General features: G+C 46.4%; 1 protein-coding gene across 34 annotated transcripts in view; it reads right to left on the bottom strand.

Annotated features, from left to right (window-relative positions):
- Positions 1-17,108, bottom strand: part of LOC120890490 (mitotic spindle assembly checkpoint protein MAD1-like) — a 301,557-nt gene that overhangs the window by 116,065 nt on the left and 168,384 nt on the right. For 33 of the 34 annotated variants that reach the window (XM_078028330.1, XM_078028331.1, XM_078028334.1 and 30 more), the window contains one exon: positions 142-282. In XM_078028330.1, coding sequence (XP_077884456.1) covers positions 142-282 — 141 coding nt within the window. Of the gene's footprint in view, positions 1-141; positions 283-2,652; positions 2,833-17,108 lie in introns of those variants that run through there. The other variant, XM_078028367.1, reaches the window with a different exon arrangement.

Here is a 17,108-nt window from a genome sequence, read left to right as displayed (position 1 = left end):
CCTCATGCCATGAAGAAAATTAAAGCAGACCATGTATGCAATATAACCATCCATGACCACACCCTCCCCCATAGTCTCTGGTCCAAGGAGGATGACCATCTGGGGACATGGGCCCTTTACCCACCCATGGCTCAGACTTACTTCCATCTCCGTACTGTGGGCATGCACCTTCTGCACCATGTCTTCAGCCTCCCGCACGCGCCGTGTCAGCTGGGGTGAGTACTCAGCCTGGGTCATCTCACTGTCATAGGACCCCAGGATGGTACGCATGCCATCCCGCTCCTGTGGGCACAGAGGACAGTTGGTCAGCAGAACATGGAGACAGGAACCTGGGGAGCTCCCTTATGCAGCACCTCAAAGAGTTCAAGAATTCAGTTTCACGCTTACCTGCCAACAGTGCCCACCTCCAGAGCTCCTGTCCCAGAGGCCCAGGTGCTCAGAACTCCCAGGCCTTTCACCACCTAGGCCAGCAATCCCAACAGCATGTCCTAGTCTCAGTGCTTACTCTCCCTGTGTCAGGCTGAATACCCGCTTGCTTTGACTTCTCACCAGATCTCAGACAGTAACACTCAGAGCAAGGACATCAGCCAGCATTCTGGTGGGTGAGGACGCACCCATACGAGTAGGGATACTTGGCAACCTATTGGGATAAGAAACACTCTGCTCTGCCCAACTACCCTGACTCTAAACACAAGGCCAGGATCCATCAGCAAATGACTCCTCATGGATGCTTGAGGCCACCAGAGTGTCACTGGGCCACCAGCCATGCCAAGCAACCTGCCTCCTCTCTTGACACAAGATAGCAATCACAAGAAGCAGTGACCCAAGTTTCCTGAGACAACAGACTGATCACACAGCCAGGAGTCTCAGCCTAGACAAGATCACTGCTTACCTATACCCTGCCAGAGTGAGAGTCAGGAAGTCAGGAACCCTGGGAGAAATGGGTGGCTTTTCCCCTGCCAAGACTGAGACTGATTCCTTCCTGAGACTGGAAAGATCCATCACACATGCCTGAATGAAAAAGTCTTGCTAAGCCAGCAGGGGGGCCTGCAGAGACAGAGGATGCTGCCTGGTGGGGAGCTGAACTGCTAAGGAAGGCCATGCCTCACAGGAAGCTGCCTCCTCCTCCTCCTTTGACTGAGGCTGTCAGATGTGAACCTAAGGCCACAGGGCCACGGGGTTCTCCCGGCTTCAGATACTCGATTCCTAGGTGGAGAAGGTCCATCCAACAGATCCAGGACCAGGCAGGGGCTCCTCCCATCTGTCCTGCTGCCCCCCTGCACTCAGTGGACTACACAACTGGGGATAGGGGAGCCCTTGTTCAGAAGCCCAGGTGTGTCAGCGTACAGCTTCTCTGACCACCTGTGCATGCAAACACCCTGGGGGTCTTGCAGAAGGTAGACTCAGATTCCACAGGGCAGGCAGGTCTGGCTGCAATGCCACCTTGCAATGCAGAGACCTTACTAGTGTGCTCAGTGACCCCCTTTTTGGCTCCGCCCACTTCTAGGGCCAGTGATGAGGAATCTGGAGCAACACAGGCCACAAAGAAGGTAATGGCTTCTGGGAGACCCTGGTTCAAACCCCAGCTCTGACCTCAAGTCTCAGATCCTTCCCAGTAAGATGGAGACATGAAGGATAGCTATGTAACTCAACACTGTTGTGAACAAAGTGTCCAGAGAACTGCCCTGTAAATGCTTGGTGCTCATGAAAGGATAGAATTGTATCAATGTTGGTGAACACTAGCAGTTAAGAAGTGAGGAAGCAGGTTTACACACTTACTGGCACATGCCCCTACCCAACACATGAATCCAGGGAAAGGAGCAGAGGCCAAGGTCAGACTAGCCCCTCATCACCTCCCTCTGTGCCCTGGCCAGCAGCTCCCTCCCTCCCACCCAGCCCTGGCTCAAAGGGCAATTCATGGCCCTGATGGAGACCTGCTCTCTCAGACCTCCAGGGGAACAAGACCTCCACACAGAAACAGGTCTTCATGACCACCAAGGTCCCCATGCAGGTAGCATTCTCTCAGTGTGTACTTCCACAGGCTGCTGCCCAACCATGTCCCCAGGAGAGGCCAGGCCCATGGCTCAGCCACCTCCAGCAGGAACACAGGTCCCTCCTTTGTGAGAAAGACAGGCAGCATGTTGGGGTGTAGGAAATCCTGCCTTCTCCTTCCTGAGATGATGGGCCCTCAGAGCCTTGGGCTGCTGTGTCTAGGCACTCTGCATTCACTGGCAAGGGACACAGTTGTCACCCCAGTGTGGACTCTGTAATTAGTTGATGACAAAAAAATTCAATAAGTGAGAAATTAAAGTTACAAATCCAACTGGAACTGGTCACATATCCGGGGAAAATTTGTTTCCACGGGAAGGTTTATGGAGTGTCATAATTTTATTGAAATCCTATATCTTCCCATTGACTTTTATCGTCTCAAGCTGGTTACCCGAGTTATCATTACCAGAGTGTCGATGCCGCTCGAGGCTGGGGCGGGGGATCTCCTTTCATAAACAAACTACAATTGTCTCCTTTATTGACCAATAAATCTCAAAAATGCTGCCCTTCACTATGGCTCTCTTCTATTACATCTCCAGGCTAGCAATGGCTGGCAAAGAAGAAAAATGTAAAGTGAAAAGTTTGTTGTTTGTACCTTTTCAAGAAATTGTTTTGTCATTAGCAGAAGAGCAGGCACTGTGCTGGTGTGATTTGGTAACGACTTTTTAATGACTGATTCCACTTGTGGTAAAGTTTGCTTCGTTTCCAATTGAGCAAACACAGACGATTAATCGCTGCACAAACAGGCGCCCAGGCTGTGCTGACAGAAGCCTTAAAGACTTGCTGGAGAAGTACAAAACAAAACAATGTTTTCCACTGAGTGCTTCTCCTGGGTACAGAACGGTCCTGTCTGTGAGCAATGGAGTTGGTTTGTCACCCCATTAATTAATGGCAATTCGAAGAGAAAGCTGGGAGACAGGCTCACCTTTGAAGAAGCCAGTGGAGGACCAGGGGCTTTGTGCCTTTGGAGACCCCTAAACCAACCACAGGATGTGAGTGCTTTCTATGCCTGTGGTGACCAGCCAGAGGCCATCCTAGTCCTGAGTCCCCTTCAAGAAGGAAGCTAAGGGAGTAAAGTGCCCAATGGTAAAGAAAATCATAAAGCTGGAAAAGAATTTCAAGGTCAAGGCCAGACAGGAATTTTCTAGAAGGAAACTGAGGTATGGAACTGCAGAATCACTTGTCCATGGCCCTAGGCATCCACTTACTGCTCATGGGTGTCTGAGCTTCCCAGTTAAAATAAATTTATCTGAGCACAGACCAGGCAGTGAGGCCAGCAGGGGGCATAGACTACCACCATAGGACAAAGAGCAGCAAGCAGGGGTGTAGGAGCTGGTCAGCCATGCTCCTGGGTGGAACTGAGAGTCCTGGGAGGCAGGGAACTATGGGCTCAGGGAGATCAAAGAGAAACCCACGGGCTGACACCATCACAGAAACAAATACACCAGGACAGATCAGGTGAGTAGAGGGTGCAAAGAAGAGTTTGAGCCCAGCACCCCCAGCCCTGCCCAGGGGACCCCCCTGTGGCAAATCTCTCCATACAAAACCACCCTCCTTGACCCTACTTCTTCACTGCCACTTAGGCTACCCCAGGGGACATCCAAAGCCCATCCTAGATAGCTGCCACCTTCCCCCCACAGGTACTAGGCTTTTGCTTCCCTCAAGGCTGGCCCGGAAAGTTCCTCCAGCAGGAATACAATGGGACCACCTTCCTTCAGGTACAGCATTACTACCTGTGGTATACTACCACAGGTATACAAAGTCTTGCTGCAATACTAGCTCCTCCCTACAGAATCCGACCCTCATCTCCCACACCTAGCAGTTTGAGGTTCATTTGGGCCAACCAAGGACCTGGGGAGGGTTCCCCCACTCAGGTTGTGCAGCTGCAACCAGTGGGACAGAGGAAGAGGGACTGTAGGAAGAGGAAGTCCCTAGGAGGTGACAGGAACAAGACAGAACATAGAGAAGGTGGGCTTCTTTGAAGATAGCACATGTCACATGTGTGCATATCTGTGTGACCATAAGTGCACATAATAAATTTAACTGGGTGACCCAGAGGTGGCCAGCAGAGTGTAGGAGCCATGCTGCTGACACTCCTAGCCCTAATGGTCCTACTGCTGCCCCATGGCACCCTGGCAAGTCCTGCTGGGGTGCAGGTCTCCAGGAGAACCTGTGTAACCACCAAGGGCTGCTGGAAGCCTCTGCTACCGGAAGACCCAGTACGTTCATCCTTTATCCTTTTGCTCATATATTCACCAAACATGGATTCCATGAAGAGAAGCCAGGGAAGGTATGGAGAAGGAGCACAGGCCTTTGGCAGAGAACACAGAAAAGACCTATGGCCCAAGTGCTAGAGAGATGCCAGGTGGACACGGGTGACCACAGCATGTAGACTACAGCTGATGCATAGAGGGAAAGGTACACCAGGCAGAGGGCACAGTGTGGGCAGTCCCCAGTGTGCCTTGCAAAAGAATAACAGGGACAGTGGTGATTACCCCTCAGCCACCTCAGTCAAGAGGAGGCCTTTTCCACTGAGCTCTTGAGACTAGTGCCAGAACACACTGAGGAGTGGCTTGGGAATGAAGAGACATCCACCACACATACACGGATGGCCAGAGTAGGTCACCTGGGCAGTGGGGTGCCACACACCTGCTGAGATAGTTGGGGGACAAGTCTGGGGAGGAGTCTGCCTCCTGCAGGGAACACCAAGACAAGCTTCATGCCCGGGCTGGAGAAGGGCAGCGCAGTGACATAGAGGAGACAAGAGCGAGAGCCACAGTCCCAGTCTGGGAGGGGGAGCCACGAGGGAGTCTATTGGGAAACAGATAATTCAAGGTGGCCGGCAGCACCTCAGGCTGATGGGAACAGAGGCATGCGGCACAGTTGTCACAGAGCTTCCTTCTTCCCACCTTCCCAGACTGCAGCCCTTCACCCCTCCAGTGACATGAAGTGTGCAAGCCCAGGACTAGCTCCCAGGTCACAGAGGCCCAACAAGGCCCAAATCCTAGCTGGACATCAACTTGCTTATGACCTTGGCAAGAATAATCAGCTCTCCGTGTGCCTCAGGAGGTTCAATCGTGAAGTGGAAAGGGCAAAGTGTCCAGCCAGCCTTGAGTTCACATGTATCTGCACATGAAGCTCTGGTACTTGCTAGGTGCTGAGTCACTGCTGTCCTCATGACCCTTCCTCCCACTGTTTGTTTCTCCAATGGGGAGAAGACACTAGGTGCTCTGTTGAGACAGGTGCATGTAAGTGTTTCTGAGCCCTCATGGTGAAGTAACCAGTGACTGAAGAGAGAAAGGGCCCACCCAGGATCGTGAGCCAGGGAAGGTCCCCAGGAAGCAGGGGTAAGCCCAGAGAGACCGAGCTGAGCTGGTGGCATTTGCATGCAAGAGGGTCCCTTCCTCAGATTTCTCCTCTGGGCAAAGCAGTGGCCCTTCCATTCACTTCTCCCTGGTCTCTGCTGCCAGGGCTACTGGGTCTCTTACCTTCTCTGACCACCCATGCATTCTCAGGGCCATTTGACCATAGCCTCAGCATGGTCAGCCAACTTGGTTACCTGCACTCAATTCTTGGTCCCTCCACAAGGTTTTTCTTAAGAAAAGGAAATTATGATCAAGTGCAGCTGCAAAGCCCTATTCCTACCTGCCCCATGGCACCCTGGCCAGCAGCTTCATGGAGTCAAGGAAAAACCCAGGTCTGCCCGCTCTGCCCACCCTAGGCCTCCTTTTCTATCACTAATCTCTCCTCAGACCCCACTTTTTGGTGTACACAGGGATCCTCAGGGTCTCCAGCACCAGGACCCTTTGGCCACACAGAGCAGGACCATTTCCAAGGACTTCCTTACACTATTAGATGCTTTGGAAAGGAGGAGAAGGAGGGGAGGACGCACACCCAAGAGGAGGTGGGCAGCTGCAGAGGAGGTGCCGCGCTAGTGCTTAAGAGGCTTCCTCTCTGATCCACACCAGTCTGCCCTTTGGCCTGTGGATGCCAGGGTTCTGACCCAGGCCCCAGACAAACATGTGCAGCACAAGGACCAAGCCTAGGCAGGCTCGGTCCTAGGAGAACTTCCTGGGGCACCTATGTCTGTCTGCTTCCTCTGGCACTCACTGGGAACTAGAAATCATACTTGGAAAAGGACTCATTAAGCAGAAGCAAAACTTATTTACAGGGTCAGAAGATCTGCCTTCCACAGTGTTCCTAACCCTGACAGCAGACATCAGAAGTGACAAGACTCATCAAAGCCTTCATCATGATGTCTGCACTGCCCATTTCTGTGAGACAGGCTGTCCACTCCTGAGCCCATAGAATAGGCCTTGCATACTCCACAAGCCTCACTGTGCAAAGATGCTGGGCAGACTCTGCCCCAAGCAAGCAACAAGCACCCACATCACACAGACTGGCCCATAATCTCCAGGCTGGTAGGAGCCCTGGGCCAAGCAGGAAGCTTCCTAGGGAGATTTCACACAAGGCCCTGTATGCAGCATGACACTGAGTGTGGAGCCTGGGCCTGCAGATAGGGAAAGGAAGGAAGTGTGGTGCCTGAGCAACATAGACAATCAGATGAAGGAACCTGGACAGAGAAGCCACTATCCACAATGGGCAAGCTTGTATCTAAACAGACCACCATACTGTCAATGGTATATGCACACATGTTAGCCTAGAGGCTGTATAGGTGGGAAAAACATAAAATTCTAGTGCTGAGAATTTGTGGACTACAAGGCTACACTCATAAAACCTACAAGCAAATAACCCCAGGAAGAAAACACATGCAGTGTCTAAGACCAAACACAAATAGGAACTAACACAGGTCCTTACTAGACAGCAATGACTCACTCCTTGAAGCGAATAAACCCCAAGGACAAAGTCCTAAGTGTATAAAATTATCATCAAAATTCACAAAATGTAAGGGCTGAGGCTGTAGCTCAGTGGCAGAGCATTCGCTTAGCATGTGCAAGGCACTGGGTTCGATCCTCAGCAACACATAAAAATAAATAAATAAAATGAAGGTATTGGGTCCAACTACAACTAAAACGTGTGTGTGTATGTGTGTATAAATTCACAAAATGTTAATGAAAATGAACCAACAATACAAAATTTAGGAGAAAGAAACCCACAGTGTACTAGAATAATCAGAAAATAAGTATACCTAATATGTTTAGGTCAATAAAGGAATTTAAATTATTAGTAAGTTAATAACAAATAAGCAAATAAAAATGATTATAACCAAAAAGAAGAGCCAAACAAAATTAAAACAGAATGCTTAAACACTTAAATGTAGGAAGTAAATCAGCAGTTTAGATGTGGCTGAAGAGACACTTAGTAAACTGAAAGATAAATCTAAAGAATAATCCAGAAAGAATAGGAAAAGACAAATACAGAAAATATGAAGGTGCTGAGAGAAATACAAGGTAGAAAAACAAAGTCTAAAATGTCTCTCACCAAAATCACAGAAAGAGGAGAGGAGACAGGAGAGAGGCAGTCATCAAGGTATAACGGTTGAGAACCTTCCAGAATCGATAAACCATAGCCAACTTCATATTGAGAAGCCACCACAAGTGCAAATAGTCAGGACGGGAAATTGGCACACCTTGACAGGTTAGAACAAGGCTGGGAGCCATGTGGGTCCCAGAGGCAAGTGCAGGAAGGATAGACACGTGGGCGGGTGTATGTGCTGAGAGGAAAAGAGGTCAACACTTACCACCAACAAGACTTGCCAGACAAAAACAGAAAGGACATATTTCTTTTCTTTCTTTCTTTTTTTTTTTGAAAGAGAGAGAGAGAATTTTTTAATATTTATTTTTCAGTTTTCGGTGGACACAACATTTTTATTTTATTTTTATATGGTGCTAAGGATCGAACCCAGCGCCCCGCACATGCCAGGCTGGCGCATTACCACTTGAGCCACATCCCCAGCCAAAAAAGGACATATTTCTAAATGAGAGAAATGATCATATCTCAGAGATAAGAATAAAGAGCAAAGCAACAAACCTATATGCACAAATCCAGATGTTTACTGACATTACAAGAGCATAGCTGCCCTCCTTATGGGGCTTCAATCGGTACTGCAGATTCTGACACCTCTAACAGAAATAGGCAGATCCACAGAGAGAATCATTAAGGACACAGCCCAATTAACCAGCACCATCAGTCACCTGAGTCTAATTGTCTTCATCTGCCAATAGCAGAACACATGTGCCTCTCAAACTCACACAAAATGTTCACAAGACAGATCACATACAGGAACATAAAACACCACTTGAACAAATACAAAAGAGGACAAGTCACATAAAGTAAGTTCTCAGATCACATTGCATTTGTACTGGAAATAAATGACAAAGAGAGCCAGAAAGTCCCAAAATATCTGGAAATTAATCTACTTCTAATTGCACATGGGTCAACATAAGTCTCAAGAGAAATTCAATCATGACTTTGAATAAGAAAATGAACATACAATTTTTCAAAATTTTGTGGAATGCAGCAAAAGCAGGGCTCAGAGGGAAATTCATAGCACCAAGTGCCTAATTTAGAAACAAAGATCTAAAATCAATCATCCAAGCTTCCAGGTAGGAAATGACACAAAGAAGAACAATGTTAAGCCTAAAGCAAACAGAAGAAAAGAAAACAATGAAAATCAGAACAGAAGTTAAGGGAAATGGAAAACAGAAAATCCAGAGAGAATACAACAAAACCCAAATAAAATTCGGTTCTTCAAAAAGGTCAGTGAAGTGAATAAACCTCTAGTTAGGTTAATCAAGAGGGAGAAAGAACAGACAGATTACTAACATGGAGAGAAGAGGCTGTTACTGAATCCTTTGTAAAATGACAGGATAATAAAAGGATATCGCGAACAACTCTATACCTAGAAATTTGCTAAGTCACATGAAAGGGACTGACTCCCTGAAAGATACAAATTACCAAAACTCACAAGAGGAAGAAAAATCATGAGCATCGGCCTCTGGAGAGGCTCACAGGACTCCCCACTGCCTCCATCCTAATGCTCATCTGCCCTGCAGACTTGAAACCAAGCAAGCACTAACCAATGTGTTAAGGTTGTTGACCAAAACACAGAAAGATTAAACGTGCTGCTGAACATGTAGAAACCAGCCCCAATTCTGGGCCAAATCCCTTACCACCCCCCAGTAAACTCCACAGTCCAACCTCTTGCTGTCTGTCACAAGGAAGCTGCAGACCCCACTTTATGCCTTTCCACTAATGAATGCTTTGCACTGACCTGCCTGGTATTGAAGGCTTCTTCCTTTAGAATGTCAAGTGGCCTGATCTAGGGATGGTTTGGGGCTATGCCTTGTAGAAACTCTCCTGCTGCTATTTTGGGGGCTACTCCAACCATGGGTTCAGTAAGACAGAACAGCCTGTATCTATTAAAGCAAATAAATCAGTAATTAATAATCTACCCAAAAAGAAAACACCAGACCCACATGGTTTTCCTGATGAGTTCGACCAAATATTTAAGTGAGAAACGATACCAATTCACTATAATCTATTCAGAAAAGAGCAAACTATTCTGCATGATACTGTTAGGCAGATGCACAACAAGCACCTGTCAAAACCTACATAACTAACCAGGCACAGTGATGCACACTGTAATCCCAGCTACCTGGGAGGATGAGGCAGGAGGATCATCAGAGCCCAGGAGTTTGAGACTACCTCCTGGGCAACACAGTAAGATCCTGTCTTGTTAAAAAAAAAAAAAAAAGATAAAAAAATGAACAAAGGAAAAGACACCAAAGAACTATATAACACAGAGTAAATGTTACTATAAACTATGGACTTTAGTTAGTAATAAGTTATCTATCAATACTAGTTCATCAATTGTAACAAATGTACCACAGTAACACAGGATGTTAATACTGACACAAGTGTAAAACTAAAATGAAGATAAATGGAAGTAAAAACAATATCTTTTCAAACCTCCAAACATGTGTGCACCATACCCTGAAGTAACAGCCTACAGGTCAGGTAAAGGTAAGCAGAATCAAGAGCTTTTAGGAGCCTGGCTCGTTGGGAAGAGATGGATGAGCTAACCTTTACCAGACTTTGATAAATAAAGAGTCTATCTTATAATCACCAGTGTAACTACTAAAAAACTATATAAAAGCTACATAGTTACCAAGATAATGAGGAGGACAAAATGTTAAGAAAAAAAAATTTTTTTTATTCTCCAAGACACAAAAAGAAAAGAAAAAGAACACTGACAAAAGCAACTATAAGAAGTATGATTTAAATGCAAATGTTTCATTACATTAAGGGCAACCAAAATAAATACTTCAACTAAAAAAAAAATAAAGATTTTCAGACTGAAAGAAAACCACAAAATCTATCTTTACCATGTACATAAGAGAAACATTTATAATGAAACAATGAAGAAAGTTTCAGAATGAAAGCTGAAAAAGCAAGAGGTGCAAATGATTTAAAAAACAGAAGCTGATAAATCCACAAAGGAGATTTAATGATTAAAAGAATCCATAAAGGATATTTCATAATAATAAAAGGCTAAATTCACTAGGAAGACAATGTTTTTCAATTTGTATGTGCCTAATAAAACAGCATCCAAACATACACTCAATAATTGGGAAAATTAAAAAGGGAAATAGGTAAACATACAATCATGATGGAAATTTCAATATAATTCTCTCAGGAACCATAAGAAAACTTTATAAAGGATAAAGAAAACTTGAATAGAACAATTAACAATGGGCACAGACATTTAGAGAATAGTGCACTCAACAAACACAGAATACATGTTATTTTTAAGTGTGCATGGGTAGTTTATAAAAATTGACTAATATTGGGGTCATAAGGTATAGCCCGGTAATTTTTTGAGGGGGGCAGGGATTGAATTCAGGGGCACTCAACCACTGACCCACATCTCCAACTTTATTTTGTATTTTATTCAGAGACAGGGTCTCACTGAGTTGCTTAGCACCTCACTTTGGCTGAGGTTGGCTTTGAACTTGTGATCCTCCTGCCTCAGCCTCCCAAGCTGCTGGGATTACAGGCATGCACCGTCGTACCAGCTAGCCTGATAATTTTTAAAGGACTGATGCCATTCAGTGTATAAACTGAGCACAAGGAAGCTAGAAATCAATAATAAGATAGCTTTTAAAAAATCACCAAATGGTTGGAAATTAAGAAATTTATTTCTGAGTAATCCATTGGTTGAGATAAAACCAGAATGGAAATGGATAAATATTTTGATCCACAGTTTGGATCTTACAAGTTTTCAAAGGCCCAAGTGTTGAAGGCTTGGTCACCAGCAGTGGTGCTTCTAGGAGGTAGTAGAATCTCAAGGAGATACAGCCCAATAGAAGGAAGTTAGGTCACTGGGGGTGCACCCTTGAGGGGACAGTGGAACCTCAGCCCCATCCTCAACCCCTCTTTTGTCTCTGGACCACAAGGTGAGAGTTCAGCTCCACCTCACTCTTTTGACATGACATGCTACTCCACCAGGGGCCCAAAGCCACAGGGCCCATTGATTATGAAGTGGAACCTCCAAAACTGTGAGACAAAATAAAACTAAGTTGAATATCTCAGGTATTCATTATAGTGAAGGAATACTGACTAACACTAGGAAAAAACACCATATTAAAACATAGAGTATGCAACTAAATTTATAACCTTAAATACATGTTAGAAGAAAGGATAAGAACAAATTATCTACATGTACAACTCGAAAAACTGGAACAATGACAAATGAAACCCAAAGACAGAAGGAAATAACATATAAGAGAAATTAATGTAATAGAACATATGCAAAAGAGAACCAATATAGCCCAAAGTGGATTAGTTCAAAAAAACTAATAAAATTGAAAAGCAACTGGTGATAGCAATCAAGAAAAATAAATAATAAGAGTAAGAAAGATGATATAACTATGCATCATATAAATATTTCAACATAAAATGAAAAACTTGACACAAGTAAACTTGAAAACTTCAGATAAAATGGACTATCTTAGAAAACGTAAAAGATTATCTGAAGTTTCAAAGCTATTAAAAATTAAACCCCAAATTTAAAATCTCCCCAATAAGAAAACCCCAGACCCAGAAGCCTTCTTTTATGCATTCTTTAAGAGAAAATAATACCATCCTTGGCAGGCCACTATGAGAGTTTCCAACTCCTCAGGCCTAAGAGACCATGACACCAAAGCCTGACAGGACAAGTGATAAAGATGAAACTCCCCAATGCTCACAGATATAAGATCCTCCGTTAACTCACCAGCAAACCAATGCAGCACTGCACACAAAGCACCATGCACAGACCCCACATGCTCATTCCTAGAATAGGTTTCTTGCAACATTTGAGAGTCACTTAATTTCAATTCTCACTAACAGAACAAAGAAGAAAAATCATATGATCATATCTTGATATCTGCAGAAAAAGCATTTGATTAAAATTCAATATCTATTTACAATGAAAACAACAAAACAACGCTCTTAGCCAATGAAAAATAGAGACTCCCCCAGTGATAGGACAGATTTCCTTTCTATACATATTATACACACCATGATCTCTAATGGTGAGTGTGACAGCTAAGCTGGCCTCTTGTGCTTCCCAGCTGCCACGAAGTGAGCAGCTCTGCTCCACCACACCCTCTCTGCCACCATGCTCTATCTCAGCATGGGCCCACAGCACGGAGTCAGCTAACCATAGCTGAAATCTCCAAAACCATGAGACAACATAAATCTTTCCTTAAGTTGATTTTCTCAGTTATTTTGTCACAATGATGAAAATCTGACTAACACATAGGGTGAGCATATAACACATCCTCCAATAGAGCAGCCACACTCTGGATACCAGATAGAAATCCATATGCACCTGCACGAGTGCAGAATGCTCACAGTGGCATTAGTCACAAGTGCTGGAAAATGCAGGAGGAAAAGATAAAGTGTGGTACACTCATGCCAACACAAACAAGACAACTGCACAGCCACTTAACTGTGAACAAAGAAGCCTAATACAAAATACTACATGCTGCATAAGTCCATTTAAAAGTGGATACCGCTAACGGTGGTGTTGAACCTGGGGGTGGCGGGAGTCACCAGGTGTGAGCAATGCTTTATTTTTTGGTCCTGGAGGGGACCTGAGATGCACTGACACCACAGCACACGACATGTACTGAGAAAATGTGTGTTGGACGCCAAAGGCAGCTGAAAAGAAACTTTAAAAAAAAAAATAATAATCCATGATTTCTGAAACATGATGGCTACCCAGTCACATCTGCAGCCTACAGTAAGCCTGTTTGACCACCTGCCCAAGAGCCATGGTCCCAGAGCCTGAAGGACAGAGCACATGGCTCCACTTGAGCATGCCCATCCAGGGAGGGCTAAGGAGACACTGGAAGTGCAGGGCAGCACATGACCCCAGAATGCAAACATTTGAAACCAAGAGGTTTCTGGACAAGGAGTATAATCTAGAAAAATTAATCTAGAGGCTGTGATTACATGACATGAAGGAAAGAGACAAGGAAAGATGAAGCAGAAGAGAATACAGAATCCGAGGGCAGACAAGTGTGTCCCCCAGTTCAGCTGTGGCACTGGGGCCTGGCACAGGCACCACCTCCTGCCGAGTCCCAAGAACACTGGCTCGCTAGTGTAGGGCTTTCCAGCACACGGAATCTGGGAGGGATACATGGGAGCAAATAACAATTTGTACAACTGGTCCAAATTTCTCGCCAGAGATGTCTGTGTAAACCCAGTCTTGTCTGCACAGTCCTCCAAACAGAAGAGAGGGATACAGAAACATTAGACTTGGTAAGAGACAATGGCTCCTCCACACACCAACCATCTCATCAGAAGCTAAACAGCAGGCAGAGGGACAGTCCCCTGATGATGCAGGGTGGACACGGGTACAAACAACTCTGTGGTGACACAAGTGTTCAGAGCTGTCAAAGCTCATTAACTGCAGTTAATTGGGTAAGAACAGTTCCATTGATGATGGCTGACGAAGAGGATAATTTCAGCAGAATGCAATTCTATTAATTTCTGTAGAGTAACTTGAACAAAGTGCGAACAAAGTGTTACCAATGCATTTCTTGCTTCGCTTCTTTTATAAGTAGATAAGACTAATTTAGAATTAACACACCACTTGCTTAGACCAATTAGAGACTTTATATAAACAAGGTCTGGGCCAGCCTTGGTAGGGTGCATTCTGGAAGAGCTGGGTTTCCCACACGAGGCCGCTCAACCCTTTTAAAGTGGTGAACGCTGTCAACTGCGCTTGATGAAAATGTTTCTGAGACAAATCAGACATCACCCGGGTTGGGGAAGGTGAGAACTACGAGAAACTTTAGCCATGCCTAATGAACTGGTTCGTGGTAACAGGCATCATTCACTATGTTCTGAAAGACTGTCCTCAGAGATTGGTGGGGGAACAGCTGCAGGGCTCCTGGGTCACATTCTAGCCCTCTGCTGTGTCCGCTGCCCTGCATCCACAATTGGCAACCTTGATAAATACTCAATGACACTCCCACCGTGCTCTAACACCTCCTTCTATTTTTATTACATTCCCTTAATTTCCTTAAGTCTCATTACAAGATGATCTTATCTGGCCAATAAGCCAAGTGTACTGAGGGCTGAGCTCCATTTGCTGGGTGACCAAACTCCAAAACACGTCAGTCAAGCAGTAAGCACACTCTCCTGTAGCTACACCTGCCCGACACAAGCACTCCCCTGAGGAAGCAGGAGGCCAACACGGCCACTCACCATGAGGGTCAAGGTCTTCTCCAGGCCCTGTTCCGCTCCCCTGCCCTCTACCTCGCCAGGCAACCCAGTGCAGAGAGCACTCGCCCCCAGCACGGTGAGTCACTGCTCACCTGCTCTGCCCTCCCACCACCCCGCCGCCTCCCGAGTTTAGCTGGAGGGGCAGAAGGATGAGCATGCTGCTCTGTGCTTCTCGCCAGCAAGCCACAGTCTCGCAATTTCAACCTCCCGATAAAAAGCTCTACAACACCTATTGTAGGAAGGAGTGGGAATCAATTGAGATTTCCCGAAGCAATTTTAGTTAGACTTCACACTGCTCTATTACAAATTCCATTTCATTTATGTTAGTTGTATAATGTAGTCCCAGCACCCACCCTGAGCCAGCAGAGCGTTCCTAACAGCAGTTCCTCATCCCTGCATAGATGATGACATGGGTGCTACATTTGAGTTGGCGTTCTTGGAGCAACGAGAACAGCCAGGGAGGTGCCAAGGCCACCCTGAAGGGAAGCCTCACCAATGGCCCGGCTGCCTGTGTAGGGTCCTCAGGGGAAGGAAGACACAGCCCACACGTGGTCTGTGCAGTGTGTCCCCACCACAAAGGTAAGGAGAACACAGAATGTCAGCAGGAACCACAGGCCTAGGGTAGTATTATTTAAGCACCATTTATTTGGCAGGACACAGAAAGAAGGGTTGGGGATAAGGCCCAATCTACTGAACAGAGTTGAAGCCCTGGCTCACAGTCAGCTCTACCAGCCTCGGACAGATGCTGTGGCCTCTCTAGGCCTGTTTCCACACCAGCAAGGCAGAGACTGGGCTGGCTGGACTGGGCCTACTCAGCTCAGTGTTGGAACACCACAATACTGAAATGGCTGCTTCATGGGGGGAACCACGGCTCACACCCCACCACTTTAGCATCACTCCCCTCACGTTCCACCTGCTGCACACCCAGCCCCCAGATCAGGGCCCAGGACATAACAAATGCTTAGCAAATACTGACTGGACTGAAAATGAACAAAACAATCAGTCAGTCAGGCTTCAGAACCACCTCAGAGGAAGTTATGTCCCCAGGGTCATCAAGAATCAGCTGCAGGGCCATATACTATGTGAGCAGCAGCCATAGCTCTTAGTGTCACACTAAAAGGCCGGATGAACACCCTGATGGTAAAGGGCTTAACAAACCAAAGTCACATCCCAGCTCTAAGTGCAAACACCCACTGACTATGGGACAGCATACAGTTGCCTACAGGGCAACCGTAACCACTAAAGCTGCACAAACTCCAGGTCTCAGGGGACACACAGCAAAACCATCTGCTCTGACCAACTGCAAGTGCTCATTCTCAAAAGAACAGGCACCCCAGTGAGGCCTGGGCCCACTGCCCCTGTCCAGCTCACAGCTCAGGGAGGGGATGCTTTGGCCTGACTTTCTTTGGCCTGTTGCTTATTGATGGGGCAAGAAATTAGCATGAGAAGGATTGTGCCCCCGTCACAGGACACAGCTGCTCTACCCTAAAATGGCTGAGTCTTTATTTAGAGAGAAAAACAAAATCCATCACAGAGAAGTGCAGGAAGGACAAGGTGACTCGTGCGTTCCTTGGTAAGAAAACCAGAGTCTCAGCCAGGCACAGTGGTGCAGGACTGCAATCCTAGCAGCTCTGGAGGCTGAAGCAGGAGGATCATGAGTCCAAGCCAGACTCAGAAACTTAGTGAGGCCCTAGGCAACTCAGTGGGACCCTGCCTTTAAATAAAATGTAAAAAGTGGCTGGGGCTGTGCTCGGTGGTTAAGCACCCCTGGGTTCAATCCCAGTACCCAAAACAACAACAAGACCCAGGGTCTCTGCTCAACTGCTGTGAAGTGTGGAGGCAGGTTCCAGAAGAACCATAGCAGCAATGAGAGCAAGAAGAGCTGGTGGTGCACACGCAAGCAGCCCCACCGCCTGCTCCGGCTGTCTGGCGTTGTGTAAAGACGCTGAAATAAAGGGGAGGTGGAGCAAGGGAAAACCAGGCTGGAAACACCCCACAGGAAGATCCGCCCACTGGATGGCTCAGGCCCAGACTCCTGCTGAGGAGGGCAGAAGGGCAGCTAAGAAGTCCACCTGGAGGAACCTAAGTCACACACTCCACCAGCAGAGAGCTCAGGTAGATTGTGAAAGAGCTGCTTCCAGGCCCCGGAAGGGATCTGCAGAACATCTCTACATTCTTTTACTGCTACAAACGGGGAAAGCAGCACTGCAAATCCAAGTTCAGGGGCCTCCTTCAGCTGGCAAATAGGGCATGCAAAGCTACAGACCCAGAACTGCCACCAACTCAAAGAGCAATAAACGCAGGATATGGCCTGGTCA

This window comes from Ictidomys tridecemlineatus, chromosome 12, assembly GCF_052094955.1.
Source record: "Ictidomys tridecemlineatus isolate mIctTri1 chromosome 12, mIctTri1.hap1, whole genome shotgun sequence".
In the NCBI taxonomy this organism is placed as follows: Eukaryota; Metazoa; Chordata; class Mammalia; order Rodentia; family Sciuridae; genus Ictidomys; species Ictidomys tridecemlineatus.
Note: the sequence above shows the minus strand (reverse complement) of the source record. Positions and strands in the feature narration are given on the sequence as shown.